This window comes from Mytilus trossulus, chromosome 14 (assembly GCF_036588685.1).
Source record: "Mytilus trossulus isolate FHL-02 chromosome 14, PNRI_Mtr1.1.1.hap1, whole genome shotgun sequence".
In the NCBI taxonomy this organism is placed as follows: Eukaryota; Metazoa; Mollusca; class Bivalvia; order Mytilida; family Mytilidae; genus Mytilus; species Mytilus trossulus.
Genome location: NC_086386.1, coordinates 36,916,818 through 36,936,491, shown reverse-complemented (window position 1 = coordinate 36,936,491; position 19,674 = coordinate 36,916,818). Strand labels below are relative to the sequence as shown.

Genomic DNA, 19,674 nt, shown 5'->3' with positions numbered 1-19,674 from the left:
AAGGTCATATAAGATGTCAATGTGACGAGGATTTTTTGATTTTACCATTGTTGACCTTTGCCATTTTGTTTCTCTAAAATTCGCATGCATAGTGAGGGTCTGGATATGGTGTCCTTCTCTTTTTTCTAAATGTGGTCCATTATTCTGTATTCGTTACAGTTTAACATCCCTTTATTCTATATTAAATTTTTGGGGCTTATAATTAGTTGACATGTACAAGTTTGTGACTGTCCGCTATACAGGGGAGTGTCATTGGTAGGTCAATGATATGTTGCATGCAAATATATTAGCATTTGCACATCTCAATTCCATGGAGTGTTCTGCCCTGCTCCCTCAGTTATAGTCTGTTGTCTTTGAAACTTTTGATTAGTTAACATGTATTAGTTTTTAATTTTAGGCCTAGTCAGCTAAAGGGAAATCACTGGTCAAAGGTCATTGATATTTGAAATGCATATACGTATTAGACAATTTTCTTCCATGGGGATTATTATGTTCTGCCACCTCAGTCATTGTCTATTGACTGTGGTCCTTTTACTCAGTTAACATTTACAAGTTTATTACATGTATAAGGTTAGCCAAAGGGGAACTACTATCGGATGTCAATGATATTTGGTATACAGATGTATAAGCATTGGTACATTTCATTTCCATGATGGGAATTATTTGGCTCTGCCCCCTCAGTCATGATCTATTAACTTTGAAACACTTGCTCATTAGTTTGTGATTATGATTATGTCGACTAAAGGGGGACACTCAGTCAAGGTCAATGGTATTGTTCCTGCAGTCATATTGTCATTAAAACCTCTCATTTCCATATTAATTATTTGCCTGTCCTAAGTCAGGAATCTGATATACTGTGGATTCATTTATTTTCGTGGGTATCAATTTTCTTGGATTGCTAAAAACTTGCATATTCGTGGATATTTGATTTCGTGGTTTTGCCAATTTTTGTATACAAAGCATATTGAAAATATGTAATTCGTTGAACATTTGAATTTGCGGTTCACCTGTACCCACGAAAATTGGTATCCAACGAATAATAATGAATCCACAGTATAGCAGTTGTTGTTTGTTGATGTAATTTATATGTGTTTCTCGTTTCCTGTTTTTTTTTTATATATAAATTAGACCGTTGGTTTTACTGTTTGAATGGTTTTACACTAGTAATTTTAGGGCCCTTTATAGCTGGTTGTTTTGTGTAAGCCAAGACTCCTTGTTGAAGGCCGTACAGTGACCTATAATGATTCACTTTTTTAAAATTGTTATTTGGATGGAGAGTTGTCTCACACCACATCTTCCTATATCTATATATTATCATAAATCCTGTTTGTATGTTTCTGAGTTTGGTTTGACAGCCATTTTTAAGGGACAGCTGAAGCCTACCTCCGGCTGTGGGATTTTCTTGCTGTGTTGAAAAGCCATTGTTGGCCTTTGGCTGTTTTCTGCTCTTTGGTTGGGTTGTTGTCTCTTTGACACATTCCACATATCCATTCTCAATTTTATGTTGTACAAAACAGAATGCCAATTTCATGTCCAATAACTCATTGACACACATTTTAAAAAACAAATTCTGTAGGGTATATAAAATATTTATTCATTAACAATATCAATAACATTCTTTCATAACGCAACAGTAAAAGCAAGGTATCAAAAATAATAACAACTTTAGGCTTAGTACAACCTGACATTACAAGATATCTATACATGATGTAAAAATTGTCGTCTCACTTTGATGAAAATATTGTCATATTTTATATTGTCTATAAATTGCAAAAATATTTTACTCTTGAGATCATTTAGAAAAACATTAGAGCAGCAGTCATTATACATGTCATTAAAATAGGTTTTATAGAAATACATATTAGGGGAAAACAGCAACACACAGGTTTTATTGATAATGAACAATAGAAGTGTTACACAGGTCTTGATTGAAAGGGAGATAATTAAAACAATCTGAGATGCACTTATATGTCACTTATCTTTCAAGAACAATTGAAATATTCAGAAGAATTTAATTCAAAACCATAAGAGTGCATCAACAAATTCATATTTTAAAATATGTTTATAAATATATAATGCCTCACTGTCCTGTATAGGATGGGTTAGTTGACAACCACACCCTCCCCAAAAAGGATATGTAAAAATGACCTTTGACTGCAACTTTTATTTGATTATCTCCCTTGTTTGAATATCAACGGTTAGCAATGATCTTCAGATATGCCAATATACACACACATGAATACTTTATTTTTGGTGTTAAGTGCCAGTCTGCCTAAGAATCAGGCAGTGGTGAAAACATGACCAAAAAACCCACCCAATTTGACATTGATTTCAGTTCATAAAATGTAGTTATGCACAAAAATAACATTTATTTCCGTTTTCTGTTCTGGTAATAGAAGATACAATTTGGTTGAAATGCACTAGAAATTAAAGAATAAGAGGAGATAACTCTGTAATATGCTATAATTTGCTATCATTCTAACCAATTTTCTAACCAAGTTATTTGATATTACCAGACACAGACAAACGAAAGACCAATTATTTTTAACTGAGGACGATGGTTAGTATTAAATAGCATGATTAGCTCGGTGGTTTTTTTCTGATCATGTTTTGATTTTTACCTAAATTGCCTGATTCTTACAAAGACTGTTTTGTATACTTTTCATTAAGATTGTTTTGCAAAAATACTACCCAAATTGTTAGGTCTAAATTTCAAACATATCTTATATGTTCTATTTTCAAGACATTAGGAATTGTCTTTCAAGAAAGCTAAAGTTTTAAGCCAAATACATTTACCATTTTCTTATAAAATGATACATAACAATATATATGAAATAACTTCATAGCAATTAATATATAATACTTAAGAGTTCATATATATAAAATAACAGCACTTTTTAAAATCATTTTTGAACATTTAAATCAATTTGCGAAATGAGTATAAAAATGACTAGAGGAGCACCACATTGTCCAATCAAAATCATCGATTAAACAATCACATCTTGGATTTTATCGAACTTCACTTCCGTAGGAAAATCGTCAGCATCAATTGTGTAACTTCCAGACGTGGTTGTATTATCATCGTCATCATAACCCGTGTTAACACTGTCCATTGTCTCATCTAAATATGGTCGCTGATGTAATCCCTTCTGGAAATGTCCGTATGAAATGTGATCTCTCCCAGTGTATGGAATATGACGATTTTGATGATGTGGATTAATGTTTTCATAAAATGGATGATTTGGTGGATCTCGTGGACTACTAATGTTTGTCTGTTTATGTGGGGTTGATGGCCCCAGTTTATTTACAGTATATGGAATATGAGATGGATTTGAGATATTTTGTTTGTGAGGTGGAGTCCCCCTCCTGCCTTGCTGGCCTGTTGGATGTAGTAAATATTTTCTGAAGTCTTCTGAAAAATAAAGAAAATATATATAAAAATTTACCATTCTCAGTTTTATTTAAAAGTCAGAAGATTAAAACACTAATGGACAAATTTGCTTTTGAAATATAGACAAAAAAAATGAAAATTTTAATTTTTTAAATTTTTATTATCACTTGCTTTGTTTTTTTCTTTTTAACTCCATTCAAATTTTTCTATTCTTTTAAGTTTATACATGTAACACTAATAGACAATTTAAAATGTTAATTAAAAAAAATAAGATTTGTTGTATATCTTTTTTTTTACTTGGACATGTTTTTCATATTTTAGTTTATCTTTCCAATTTTTTTTGGTATTAAAAACATATTTTTAAGTGGATAAAAACAGATTAGCACTGACATCTCATGAGACTTGATTGCTCAAGTCTAAACAGAGACCATTTTGTCACAAAATTTGACACATTCTTTTGGGCATTTCTTACTAATTCAATCACTGTTAATTGAATAAAAAAAAAGTGATTCAAAAACACTTCTATTTTTACCTGATTGGTGTGATTTTGACATATTATGATGGTCATCATCTAGGCTCCCCCGCCCACTATCACTAGGAATTGTCTCCCCTGATGTGTCACTATGGTTATCTCCAGGTCTCCTGACTGGATGCTGAAATAGAATAGAAACATTAGTATAAACTAGCTAACAGACTGATATTCACAAAACTTTACACTTGTTTGAAAATATGGCAAAGAAATATTTAACTTTTTTTTTACTGTATACTAGTATTGTACAGTAAAAAAACATATCTCCCCGGAACAATTGTAATTATTGACCCAAAAGTTATGCAAATGCTCAGATCTTTGAACTAGTTAAATTTTTACTGCATATGAAAGACTTTTTTTACAATAACCTTTACCAGTATTTTTTTTTTATAAAGTATTTTAAGGATTTTCCCGACAAATGACCATTTCATGAAAAAAGTCATGAGCTGCTGGTTATGAAAATCCATAAATATTTTATTTGTTGATGCTTGCATGAAGATATGAATTAATATTTATAAAAACTGACCACATAAAATTATTAATGTGTAATTTATGAGAAAATATAAAATATATGTGCCTAAGAATAAATTCACCCTGATGTACATCAATTTATTCACAATTAATAGTCAAAACTTTGAGATATGGCTGAAAAATATTTTTCACCCTGTCAAATTTCTCACTGTTTAATGGATATTAGACTTTTTATATTCCACTAATATTCAATTTTCTTTCATTTGAGACCACTACTTTCGATATTATCTTCCCTATAAATAAGATTTATCAATTTTTCCACACCATATAGTATAATTGTAATAGCTCTTTTGTTAAATGTTTATAAAGTTAAATCCAAAATATTTCCACAGATAAAAAATCTTTTTGGTTCTAGGAAGTGACCGTCCATAACTCCGTTCTACAATCTTTCGTAAACAGTTTGATCAAAGCTTTGATAAATACTGATAATCCTAAACTTTGTGATTGTGTGCTGTTTTAATTGGCAATGAATTCAAACAATCAACATTTATCCGTTTTTCCAGTTCAAAAATTATTTAAAGTTGTTTCTAAAATCAAACAATCCAATTTCTTTACCTCTTAGACAAGTGTAAAACTGTTTATTCATGCCCGTATATGCCACTTAACAAAATCACACGGCATGAAATTAATTCATGAAGATCTTTTGTTTCTGAATCAAATTTAAATCTTTATTATGGGTCTTGTTTGTCTTTGTTGATACATTTTCAAATGAATTTTGGTTACATAAAATCTGTAACAGTTTCAATATGAAGGCTTTATTTCTTTTTGAAAGAAAAACTCATTTTACTCACACCTGCTTAAACTTGGATAATTTAATCTTAAAATAATAATATTGTATATTTGAATTGGTAAATCAAGCATTATACTGGTAAATATAACTTTTCAGCGACCTTATAAAATCAGGTCATTATAATAAATTTTTCTATCAAATCTTTGCCTAAAGCTCCCGCAATTTTTCTTGCACAGACAAAATTGAAAAAAAGTAATTGAATTGGAAGTTATTCTTGGTGAAATTGTTTCAAGATAATGTGTTGTTTTTGGTTTTTGATTGGTTTCAAAAACATTCCATATTTTCTTTTAAAGGCAATGAATGACAATACCAATTCAATTCCTTTTTTCAAACATTTTTGCAGACTTTTTTTAAGCTCATGTTTTAGAAAAGAAGCAGAAAGTGTGACCTAAAACTGATATGACCCCTACTGACAATACCTATTTTCATGCTTCAATGTATCGTTACTAATTTCTCCAATATAGAGATGGAAATTTAATATCTAGTCTCAGAGTCTCTGAGTACAATGGATACTCTGCATATTCATTTGAACGCAAAATTTCTAAATAAATGTCTTCACATGATATATGTCCAAAAAATTTAATATAAATCCAAACATACTAATCTTCCTTTTATCCAAAACATATAGGTAAATTCATATTTCAAAAGAAGTTTAGATCGGAAGATTGCCCCTGATAGCACATTATCATGTATTTATCCGCCCAAAAAATTCATTTCATGGAAAAATTGATCTGTTAGAAAGTATTGTGATGGAAAGGTAGTAAGGTTAATCTGAGGGCATTGGAAAATAATAGTTATTTGATTTTCTTTTCAATAAATTCTTTCGTAAAATGCTACAGTGTAAAATATCGTAAGTGCAAATAGTTTTAAATACATACTGAAAGTCAAGGTATAACTGATATTAACCAATTTCACTTATTTAAAAAAGTTAATCTTTGATTTTTAAAAAAATGCTTTAAAAGATTTAAAAGAAATCAGTAACACTGCCCTAAAAGTTATTCCTAGATTGATACTAACATCTTTCGACATTGAATTTAAAGTGTCTTTTAGAGCCATTACCAGTTATATTTATTCCTTAGAATTTACAGATTTTTTTCTCAGACAGTGGATTTTTTTCAATTCCTGCTTTAAGGATATTGTCATAAACTCAAATTGCATTCAAACAGAAGCACATATTGTGAACTATGGTCCACAGTAATGCTAAAGAAAAAAAAAATATTTTGAAAAAAGTAATTACCTCTGAATGCTGATTGGTCCATGGTTTGTCATGTGATTGTGCTAACTGTTGGTGTAATCTTATGGAAGCAAGGCGTGTAAGTTCTGATTGTCTCACGTCACTGTTTGGAGAAATAGGTCTGGAATATCCCCCAATTTTGTCTCGGCTCTCATCATGGCTTATGTCTGCTACAGATTGAGGTCTCTACAAATAAAATAAAATAAAAACGTTAAATTGGAATTTCTCTGGGAAAATACAATGAATGCACACTCCTTCCTATGTCCTGGTTATACCAACTAGTTGGATGATTTCGACACACACAAATTACAATTTTCTGCTGCTTTTTTCAACCCAAAAATCTTAGCACTCTCAAAACTGGATTTAAATACTGCATTAATAAGACTTGTGTTAATAAACTATAGAAAGAAAATATCAATATGACACAGTCCTCCTATTTCAAAATAAAGTTTAAGTCATCTAATAGCTCTTTCTACAATTTAATCTGAACTGATTAGGGCAAGAAAAATGGTGTGACCACATCAATGGCATGTACTGTATTTCTCATGATTTTTCTATTCAGTTTTATAGGATTGCATATCAACATATACAAATTAATTTAATTTCACCTTAAGAATAAATCGAATCTTATACAATTGTGACAATAAATGTCAATGCACTTAAGCCACAATAAAGTTGATTAACACCTGATTGGCTTATGTTGTAATTCTTATTAATATATTTAGATGTAGCATTCGTAAAGATACATGGCTAATTTGATATATATAAGAATTTCTACATTTCATTTCAAAATAAATGGAGGAACTGATATCCCATCAAAAGACAATTACTCAACCCATTGTTGCCATATCAAAATAGAATGAAAGATTGAAGTACAATGTCATTCTCAACAACCAATCAGTTTTCCCTAATACAATATAATTATATAATGCCCAATACATCAAAATGACAATTTTTCCTTTATTTTTCACAAGAATCGATATTTTCCATCCATTATCTACAAATACACCTGAATATTAAATATGACTCAATATTCAGTGACTTGTAATCTAATCGTCTGCTGGCGGAATATATAACTAGAGACAAAGTAAGATTGTCTCCAAGGACAGAATTGATATCTTCTGCTGTAAATCTTTAGGGTGATATCAGACTGTCAGATTATATAGCATATAACATGTAAAACTGAAGATTAAAGATATGCAGTAACATTTTCCTGAATTTACCAATGATCTAAATTGCAGTTCCCTTTTCATCTAATTTTATTACATACTTATTTTATGCGTAGTACTTTTTTTGGTCATACTTGGATTTTTCAGAAACTTCAATACATTAACACATTTCTTAAAATATTTATAAGAAATAAAATTTGACATGGCTAAACATTTGTAAACTGGCAGGGCTTATTCAGATTGGTAAAAACCTTAACTTTCTTCCTTTCCCTTGAAAAGAAAATCATTAAAAATCCCAATTAAATGTATACAGACATCTTCATTTGAAATTTAAATCACTAGACACAAACTTTTTTCTGATAATAGCCACAATTTAAAAATTTAAAGATTCTGTATTTCATCCAATTGAAATTAACAATACCAAATAATAGAGTGAGTAGGTTCATTAGCAAGGCCTTTACTATAATGAAAAGAAAGAATTTAGTTACAATTTGAGATTTTAATCTATTTGACACTGATCCCCCTGTATTAAGTTCTGTCGGCCCCAGATCACAGTGGCATGTTCATTTGGATCTGTTCGTTAAACAGATATCCCTGTGGAGCTACACCCTATACCATAATGCTTTGTAATGAGACAAATATCCTTTAATATAGTCTCACACAAACAAGCAATTATTCACGGCTTAATCCAGTATTATTCATACGATAGGCAAAACTGTGAAACTCAGTACAATTCAAATTACTTGTCCATTTCTCAAAAGGGGATTAGGATAAAAACACAATAAGGACTTATGCATCGCTTTGAACAATGAGTGCAAAGAAATAAACTTGCTTATCAAATGTTTATTTGAACTTTTCATGAGTTTAATTTGTAAAATTGAATTCTTGTTCGCTGACAAAACTGATATATTCCCCCATATTTGATTATTAAACGATATTATTGAGTACAATAATTGACCATCTGAAAAAGTTATTATGGATTTAGAATTTATATTGTCAATGTACACTGGACTTAAACTTCTTTTATAAGTTAAAAATTTCAGGATTTAGGTTATGAAAAGAAAGATTGGAATAACTAAGATTCATAGATATGAATAAAAGGAATATATAATTGAGGCAGCAGCCTATCAGCACAAACAATCAAACTTCTACTAGAATCTTATTTTGCACTTTAAGAGCACCAAAAGTTTGAGAGATATTTGAACCTCTATCATTTCTCATAAATTGTAATCCTCAAGCCAAGTCTTCAGCCCTAAACACAATGTAGCATAGACTAAGAAGAGTATTGATAAGGTCATTATGTCTTTCTACTTTGAAATTAACATTTATGTTTCTGATGTTTACAATTTTAAAAACAAAACAACCTTATATTTTTCAGTAAATTTTACTATTGAAAACTTTAATTATGTTTGAGGCATGGGAAAATTTGTAACACTTTTAACCTGAACAATAACAATTTACGACTAAAGTGTAAATTAATAATAATTTTAAAATTTGATTTTAAAATGACATAATAAATAAATCATAAGTTGTAACAGTAACAAAATCTCTGACAAACACATTTATTTTCATATAACTAGTATGAAAGTTTTCAATTATACTGCCACTCAAAAAAATTATCAAAAAATCTGCATTAATTTCATTTTTCATTATATTTCTATATTTAAAAATTCAGTTTAAAAATTCGTACAATCTGACATCTATGTCAAAAAAGTACAATGCAGCAAATTTTCAGCTAAACTTTACATAAAAAGTTATTGTGCAGCAAATTCTTATATGAAGTTTGTCTATTGTCGCAATTTATTTGTGTGACTCCATATCATAACCCTGTTTACGAGGACACTTTTTATCAGAGATGAAATCTTGAAAGTAATCTTGAAATCAAATATTTTCACATAATTACTGTATTGAAACTTATACTTTTTTAATTTCTGTCTCAAAATGTTTAAAAAGTTTCTCTCCTTCTAATCAGGTAAACTGAATTTATAAGCAAAGGAAAAGATCAGTACAGAAAAAAATAATTTGTCGAGATTCAGAAGTTTGCTGGTCTCATTTTCTAATTATCTAAAGTTAAAACTTTTAATTTCTATAACCAAAAGTATAAATTATATTCCTCTAATTTCAACTTTTACCTGATTTTAACCATTAAATTTATAAAGAACTAAAAGATGATAGGTTTGATAGGCTAATAGTTTTAGAAAACTCGTCTTTAACTTCAGTAAAATCAAAAATATCTTATTCTTTTGTCAATTTATCCTTTGAGCATATTTATACAGTTTTAAAACCTTTTTCAGTTATTATCTCGATTATCTTTATATGATATTTACGAGCAATTTCACTTTGACCTAGACTAAGACTCCAACCATAAAAATCAGCAAAACAAGGCTAATGCCTCATGGTCATACACATACTAGACGATAATTCTAAAAGCCATCTAAGATGCAATTTAACTTTATTTTTTGTTTTTTTCATAGCATTAATTATCATAATTCATATCTAATGTAGTTTTGACAGGCAGTAAAACAATTGCCACATGTATTTAGAGTACAGTTTTTCTAACATTCATTTAAAATGCCTAATTTTCAATTTAAAAAGTATCATGAATATGACAATATACTTTTAGCTTCCAGTACAAAACATAAATTTTATGTTTTGAGATTATCATCTTATGACAGTTATGAATAAGAAACAAGCTAACTATTTGTATAATGGTTCTCATTATTTTTTCTCCATTTGTCATCAAAAGTAAGAAATGATTTTTTTTTGTATCATAAGGACCTCTTCACTTAAGTCACTATATTCCATCAAGAAAAAAGGTTCTAAGTGGCAACACTTATTTTCTTGCACTCTTAAAGTATTATGGAATGACACATTTTCATCATATATTAATTTAGGTGCTGTGCATGATGCAAAACTAAACTTAAATATTGGTTATGACAAAAGTCTGAATGTAGAAAAGTTTATAAATTCAATAATTAGCACATCCATTTCATTATATAACAAATCAGTGAATTTTACAAGAACTGTGTAACTATTAGACCACCCTAGTTCCTTCTTTTTTGTGTTCTTAAATATTGAGTTTTCCATCCTGTCTGTCTGTCTTTCCTTTTTTTTTGGGGGGGGGGGGGGGGTAGGGTAGTGTTTACCTTTACCTAAAGGCTCCTAATTTCTCCTATACATTCATGCCTTATATAAATAGAGCAGGACTTTATTCTTAAACATAACATGAACCCTATTATGGTTTGTAGGACGGAAAATTCCAGTTGTTACCGAAACTGAAACTAAAGTCTAGTCTAGTTGGGAGTTGTCACAGATGTGACCGTTAATTAACTCTATTAATGTAAATAATCAACTTATATATATCAATTAGTCAGAAATTGATTTCTATTCATCTATGCAATACACACACTGCTGTTTGTGTGCCTCGGAACCTTGAAACGCTGAAGATGTTTGCACTGCGATAAATTAGTTTGACTTCGTGATTGAAAAAGTAAACATACTAAGTATGTTTTACAAAGAGAACTTGTTGAAGGATTTAAAGAAGTGATTTTGCAAAATAAATCTTAAATAGGGTGTCAAACAGTTTGACATTTTCCATTGCTCAGCGGGAATGTTTACTAAACCAAATGATCAATGCCTCCTACTAGTCTCTTGCACAGCAACACCAAGTATCTTCTTTTTTTTTAAGGAAGAAAACATTTAATATAATCTTTTGAAGTCGCCTAATTCAAAATTTGACTTCTTATGAAACATATTATTATTTGTACACAATTAAGTCTCGAAACCCATACTGCTTTGAAAATCAAACATATAATTTTGAAGACCATATTATAAAATTTAGGAAGTTTTTGTAGCCAAAAATTCTAACGAACAGATATACTCTCTGTTCATTTTACGTTGTCATTTTTAAAAGTAAACAATCTCTCAAAATGTTTCTCCTCCCACAATTACGTAGCAAATTTTAAAAAAGTAAAGTGTATTTTAAACAACTCAGTTGTGAATGCAAAAGGTACAATATTTTAAAAACTTATTTAAATGGTATCACAAGCTATTCTTGTCATGAATATTTTTGTATGTGAGCACTTTTCTTTGACCCACATATATTATATATCACCGTTTTCCTCATTTAGTTAAGAGGAACCTATTTTAGTTAAAGATTTAAAAAAACGATTCGGAAACCTTATAAATGGCTAAAAACAACATATATTCATATCCAACTTGGTTCCCAAAACTTAAAGTTCTTTATAACACCAAGATTGTGAAGCCACTGGTAAACAGCAGTACAGTTATGAAAAAAGAACAAAAATATCTGATTGAATAAATGTAAATGCTTGTAATATTACTGATTTAGTGGCAGCAAAGATTAGAAGGTGGCTTAACTATTTTACAAAACCTCCTTACATGTAGGCAAGCAATTGAACCGTTCATTATGTAGACAAGCTTTGAAAACATTTCAAAGTGTTTCAAAGTGAAAATACATCATGGAAACTATAATGACTTTATTCTGACATAAGCAATTATAAAAAACTTAAAACAAAACTTCAAACTAATTTAAACCCGTGTGCAAACCACATTTGTTTCAAAGCATTGGGAAATGAATGGGCCAGTTCTGTTCATGCTTCAGAAATTTAGATGCTGGTATTTAGATAGTTCAGGTTGTTAACTGACTTTGACAATATCATATCATGTCATATTCCCACAACTATTTACTGAGTCGCCACATTGTAACAATTTGTTTGACTTAAAAAAACAATAGAATATTTAATTTGTCACATATCAATCAATCAATTATTAAATGTTTACATATAAGTGCAGTTTTACAATATATGCACCACAACAGGTTATTAGTCTGAATTTTCAACGACAAATATGTACTTTGCTGAACAGGACTTTAATATTAACAAATTTTAGTTTACTTTTTTTTAATACTTGTACTCATTTAAAGCATCAGATTTATTTACAGCAAATTGATTCTAGATTTTATTAATGGAAATAATAAATTTATCTAGGAAAGAAAGTCCATTTCCAAATAAGATGGCTGTTATGAATCAAGATCTTAAAAGGTAGATTGGCCATAAAAAATGAGAATCAACATAGTAATTTTCAGAGGTTGACTAAGTGAAATCAAAATTAATTGAGCAATCTATCTTAGAATTGACCCTTAATTCTGTTAGGCCTATAAAAGAACTAACCAAATATGTTTTATTATACATGTATGCTCTGTGTTGAAGGCCTTGCTGATTTTTATGTCAGATACCTGTAGATACCCATACCCCTGGTTTTTTTTTACATTTTGTGAGGTCATTGTCTACTGCAAATATAGGTCCATCAGAGAATTGCTTTTATTTGTGTGTGGATCATTAGAATTTGCTAGTATTTTTCCAACAGTCATTAGAAATTACAAACAACAATTTGTTTTAGAAAACTGTCTCTTATTAGTTTTTAGTCATGAGATTTAAAATGGATATGAGAGGAATCTTAATACATAATATTAATGCTAATGTTATTTTTTGTTTGTATTTTTAGCAGAAGCACACCTTAAATAAAGTATTAACATTTTTTGTGATGGAAAATCCTTTTGTACTAAGAATTTGTCACATTTTTCTGTAACAGCTTGATGCTCATGTTTTTATACAAAGTAAATAATTTCTGGTCCCTAAGTCTTTGTAGTTAATTCATTTGACATACACACGCTATTTCTTATCCCTCTTAAGACATTTCTCTTCTAATGAGGGATGCATACCAGAAAAGCTTACCCAGAAAATTAATGAGTTTCAAACTCACAAGATACAAAAAATCAATGACAATGTTTAGAGAGACAACAATATGTCTCATTGTTGATATAACTTAAGAGACTTTATTCCACCACTAATTGGTGTTTTGCCCAGAGGGAAAAAAATAAGCAAAAGAAAAATGTCTTTCTTCATGAAGTATGTTATTTTTTGGTGTATGATATCAAGGGATTGTGTAAAGTGATTTGATATAGATAACCTTGGTAAAGTCCTATTTAGTATTTAGAAATTGAACTCTGTTTCTAAAAGAGTGCTCGAGATTTGCTATTAAAAAGTTAATATTAACCCTTGAGATCAATTAAAAGAAATGACCAAATCTGAGAAGCATTATATACCCTAGAATTGTAAATTAAACAAACATAAATTTAACCTTCCTTGCTAAAGTAAGATTTTCCCTCTTTCATAAGGAAATGTATGGACAAATAGGATCAAGTTAGACAGATTAAATTAATATCTCTATCATTTTGTATTTTTCAAGAGTTGTCTCCCATTTTTAGAAAGAAATTTACCTGATATGTATTCTGACTGGCTACACTGTTTGCATCATGGGAAGGGTTGTACTCTGTATGCTGACTGGATGATCTGTCACCTGGCAGACTATAGAGCGAACCTTTGTCAGAAGAGGAGGAAAACAGATTCTTATTCTGATCTGGTACCACAGTCTCCTGGTACATTCGTTTCTGTTTATCCAATCTACGAATAACGAATATAGTAATGATAATTGTTGCTGCCAATACTATAGTTACCACGACAACAGTTATAGCAATAGCAATACTATAGTCCTGCTGTTCTTGTGCCATTGGTGAGGCTGAGGTAATATTCCGTAACGACACAACAATGTGTAATTTTCTTGTTGATGTTAAAGATGTTGGTAGTCCTTTATCAGATACAGCAATCTCCAAGAAATATTTAAGATTCATGTTTAGAATGGTCATCCTCTGAACCACAACCACTTCACCTGTTGTACTGATTATGTTGAAAATATCAGAGTCATTCCGTGATTTGATTGAAAAAAGCAAGTCACTATTAGGTCCCAAATCTGGGTCAAATGCTTTGATTTTCGTTACAACAGAATTAACAGGTGATTGATATGAAACCAGAACTGTATCATTGGTAGCATTGGGGTACATAATGATTGGGTGATAGTCGTTCTGGTCGTCTACATCAACAATCACATTGACGGTACTGGTTCTTGGTGGATTACCATGGTCAAACGCGACCACCATGAAAGCATATCTATCCTGATCTTCTCTGTTAAGAAGTTTGGTTGTTTTAATTGTCCCGTACGGCATCACTTGGAATGGTACTCCTTCAGATGATTTTGCTAGAGAGTAAGTTATGATTCCATTCACATCGCTGTCTAAGTCAGTAGCATGCAATGAAGTTACGTTAAAATCTTTAAGATTTTCAAGGACACGAGCATGGTAGACATCTTTGTCAAATTTAGGATCGTTGTCATTTACATCATCAATGTTTACAATAACAGTACATGTTGAACTCAGGGGTTGTTTCCCTTTATCAACAGCTAAAACTCGAAATTTGTATTGGTCAATTTTTTCTCGGTCAAAGGTGTTGTTGGCTCGAATAAGTCCTGTTTCACTGTCAATGGTAAAATCTTGTCCTGAATCTGCGTGTAGTCTGTATGTGACCTCTGCATTTACTCCAATGTCCCGATCTGAAGCAGAAACATGAAGTATAACGTCATTGAAATTGTTGTTTTCAGCAATACTTGCAGTGTAGGTTGTCTTCATGAAAACTGGTGACTGATCATTTTCATCAATAACTTGAACCACAAAGTTCTTGGAGCTGTTTAATGGGGGACTTCCAACATCACTACAGAAAACAGAAACCAAATGTTCTGGTTTTGCTTCACGGTCCAGTGGTTGATGAACTATGACCTTGTACTCTTTTACTTCCATGCGCTGTAGTTGGAAGAAATTGTTTTGGATTTGACATGTGACTATTCCGTTTCGACCGGTGTCACCATCATCAACTTTTACATGGGCCACAACAGCTCCCATGTTAGCGAACTCTGACACCTCGGCCATGTCAGAATCGGATAACAAGTTAATGTTAATTGTAGGTGGATTATTCCCAGAGTCCAAAATATTTACATGAACGAAAACTTGAGATACTGAAGGCTGATCACCATTATCAACTGCTTCTACAATCATTTTGTATGACTCGCTTGGTTCATATTGTAACTTCTTTATGAGTTTGATATCTCCAGTCTTAGTATTTATTGAGAAAGTTGAAAGAATATCCTGGTTTTGACTTGCACTAAATCTGTAACTCACTTCTCCATTTTTACCGGAATCAGAATCGGTTGCTGAAACAGTTACAATGGTTGAATTAATAACCACATCTTCAGCCAAAGTTACATTGTACAAAGATTTACTGAATTTAGGAGATTCATCATTGACATCATCAACAACAAGATTAACATCCAAAGTGCCTATTTTTGCTGGGTTGCCACCATCTTTTGCCATAATTTGAATTTTATAGCTGTCTTTAACTTCTCTGTCCAATGTTCTTATCACTTTCAGCCATACTGTTGTGGTTTGTCCATCAAGGTTTTTAGAAAATTCCACATTAAATGGTGAACCAAGGGGTGAGATCTGGTAATCTATCACAGAAAAGTTCGTACTATCTTTATCTATTGCACTGCTGATTGTAAACTTTGTTCCCACAAGAGAAGCCTCGGAAACTGACAGATTAACACTTGATGATGGGAAATACGGTGTATTGTCATTGATATCATTCAAATGAACAAAAATATCAAATGTTTCAAAAAATATTCCATATGTTGACTTGGCAGAAACTTGTAAAGATAATACACATGAAGGGGAATATTCACAGATTGTTTCTCTGTCTAAATTTTCTTTTGTTCGGATTTCACTTGTTGTTTCATTTATCTTAAATTTTGATGAATGTGGATGTCCCTGAGTAAGAAAGCTATATTGTATTGTTTTAAAATCGTCAGAATTATTAACCAATTTTTCTAAGTTTGTATCCGTTGCAATGTTCCCAAGGAATTTATTTGAACCACTCTCTTCATCTATGTAATATACAAGTGACTGTAATGTTGGGAAAAACATGAAACCGATAATTAATATCTTCTCCATCTTTCTCGTAACTGTGTCGAGACTTTACAAGTCTCTTAAGTGCTTCCAGACTTCTATTTTCTCATGATCTTTTTAATAGTCGATTATCAAATTTCCAATTTCTTCCAATCAAAACTTGTTATTACTTCAATTCAAATATTATTACTGCCTTGCTTTCACTCTGAAAAATAGATGTAAAAATATTGACACATGGTATTAAGACACATTTAACCACCAACAGGAAACCCAGTAGTGTTAGACTGAGTATAGTGTGTTGAAGTCTTATTTGTTTATCCATATGTAATTAAATCCAATTTGAAGTAAAGAAAATATTATTCTTACATTACTGATATATTTCACACTTAGACAGATTGTTAAACAAAGTCTGCCAACACATATATTCTACACTTCATTTACTAAGTTTGTATAATTATACAACTAAGAACAATTCAATTTCTACTGTATTCTAATGGTCTTGACCTTCCTAAAATATTCAAGTTCTATGAAAGTAATGTTTCTGCAGGTTAGAGCTATTTTTCTCTTTTGCATTCTTAAATATATGACTAAAAATTCATATTTTAGTTAAGATATCAGTTGTAGGTGGTAAACTGTATGACAAACATGTTGAGTGTCTTTATATAAAGTAATAAAAATATATACTTCAGTTCCTGGTAATTGTTTTATGAATAAAACAATGCAATCTATATATTTTTATTTCATTTTTCAGATGAGTATTTTTTTTACCCAAAACCTTTGTTTTTCATTATTTCAACAATCCTTTTCAATAAATGACTTATCAAATTAATAATAGCACAGGAAATATATTTTCTATATATTAATCAAATGTACCTAGATCACCTATTATCTATTACATCTTCTAACTAGTTTTTCAAAACAATATGTTCCACGCCATGATATTCAATCTATTTTCTGTTCAACTAGGAGCAAATTAAACTATTATGTCTTTTTAGTTATCTTTTAACTATCATTAAATGTAACTTAAATTGTTCAACATGTGTGTCACGCAATGTAGAAATAAACAATATAGGCTAAAAATATCATAAAATAACATTATTTACTTTATAAACTTCATTAATGAGATTAATTATAACTTACCAATTTAGTTCACAATGTATATATTCCTTTAAAATTGACTTTTGTTTTCAAAATATGCATAAAAATACAATTTTGTCATGAAAATATAAACGAAAAAAATGTGTCCTTGCTATCAGAATTAATTCACAACCTTTTCTGCTACTATTAACCACAAAGTCAGTACACATTGGCTCAAAACAAGTTAGCTCCTCCCTTAAAAAAATATTAACCAATCAGAAAAAAGAATTAAAAAAGAAGTGTGAAACAACTGTCAATCAAGATTAAGACTTTTCCCTAAGGTAAAATACAGCCAGGTAGATTTATAGCCTAGGTGCTAATGAAATCTACACCAAGGTAATGAATTAACGAAATAAATTTGCTACCAAGGAATTTCACAGCTAGCATACAGAAGCTGTTAAAAGTTAACTAGACACACTTTAGCTTTTAAAAGGGTTTTCTTACTAAATTTAAGGTTTATGTCCTCAAAACAACTTGTGTCCATATGTTAAAAGTTATAACATTATTATTCTATTACAAAATTTATCTCTGGAAGAAAATTATTGTGGGTTTCTGAAGTAAACAACTACACAATTCAGCCAATTAGCTTGTGCACGAAGTGAAAAATTAACGGATGTGACACCAAGTGCATTTGCATTTAAAATCATAATCCTGAAATTACAAGTACTTTTAGTTTTGCTTCATTTCTATATGAAAATAAAATACCATATATATAAAATAATCGTCAATGATCAATACTTATTTAAGTTGAATTTTTTTAGAGAGGGATTTATAAAGATTAAGATAAAATTGTGAAAAAATCCCTAACTTTAATTTTATCTTGAAGGAAGATATTAATAAAAGACTAGAAAACCATGAAAGTAAAACCTTGCGAACAAATTTCCCCTTTGATTTCTATCACATGATTTCAATATAACTTAATATGACACCATTTCAATGTATCATTCTGTGTAAAGTATATTGACAGTGGCGGATGCAGCCATTCAAAAAAAGGGGGTGTCCCAGGATAAAGGGGGGGGGGGGTTCCAACTTATATGTCCCCATTTAAATGCATTGATCAGCCAAAAAAAAAAGGGGGGGGATCCAACCCACGGATCTGCCAATGATTGAAATACATGTTCTAACAAAAAGGCCCACTTTATAAATATGATTGTTTTTCACACCATACCCTCTTTATTCCCAATAAGTCAGGAGATAGGCTATTTCTTTTTCAATTTCATCTGATAAATAAAACAATATTAACTATTGATCTATTAAATTTTAAAAACCATAAAATTAGTAATACAGCTATAAGTGTTTTCTGATTCTTTCCATTTAGCTGTGTCTCCCAAAAAATCAACATCAAATCAACATCAAATTAACCACAAAATATATTCAGTAAGAGCAATTACAGTCTGTTTGGTGTCGGGAATCGGAAGCATTAACATCTGTTCAAAATTTGGAATAGAGATATCATTTAATCTTACTGAGTTTTCACATTTTTGGTGATTCCTTAAAACTATCATTTAACTTTTTGCTCTCTTTCTGTTTACAGCACCTGATTCTCATTTTCAATCCCCATAAATTACATACATACACTAAGCAATGTTTAGGACAAAATTTTCTATTTAAATTTGGCAATGTTGTTATGTTTCTGAGCACTCTTTTTTGGGTCTATATGGAGAGCCATTAATAATCTCTTTTGGGATTCTATGTGCAGCAATTTTCATATGTTTGAAAAAGAATTTTTTTAACCACAGTGGGTAGCCAAATAAGATTGTTTACATGTTACACAGTGCATATTTTGCATTTCAGTTAAAAAAAAAACTCTCTCTTTGAATAAAAGGTAATTTTGAGATTGTAATGACATAATCAAATTACACAAAGACTATATATATATGAAGAAGAACCAAAAATTTGCGAAAGCAAATTTACAGATCTAACATTGTTGGGTTGATGTTTAGACGAGTTGTATATACATTATGTACACAGCCATGTATCACCATCATTGATGGCGATCCGATGGATACATCTGTTGTAGG

General features: G+C 30.5%; 1 protein-coding gene across 3 annotated transcripts in view; it reads right to left on the bottom strand.

Moving 5' to 3' along the window:
* Positions 1-1,578: 1,578 nt before the first annotated feature.
* Positions 1,579-19,674, bottom strand: part of LOC134696873 (putative protocadherin beta-18) — a 55,652-nt gene continuing 37,556 nt past the window's right edge. For 2 of the 3 annotated variants that reach the window (XM_063558832.1, XM_063558833.1), the window contains 4 exons: positions 13,946-16,721; positions 6,479-6,661; positions 3,924-4,044; positions 1,579-3,412 (listed from right to left, as the gene is read on the bottom strand). In XM_063558832.1, coding sequence (XP_063414902.1) covers positions 2,988-3,412; positions 3,924-4,044; positions 6,479-6,661; positions 13,946-16,561 — 3,345 coding nt within the window. In that variant the 5' untranslated portion in view covers positions 16,562-16,721 and the 3' untranslated portion in view covers positions 1,579-2,987. Of the gene's footprint in view, positions 3,413-3,923; positions 4,045-6,478; positions 6,662-13,945; positions 16,722-17,656; positions 17,960-19,674 lie in introns of those variants that run through there. The other variant, XM_063558831.1, reaches the window with a different exon arrangement.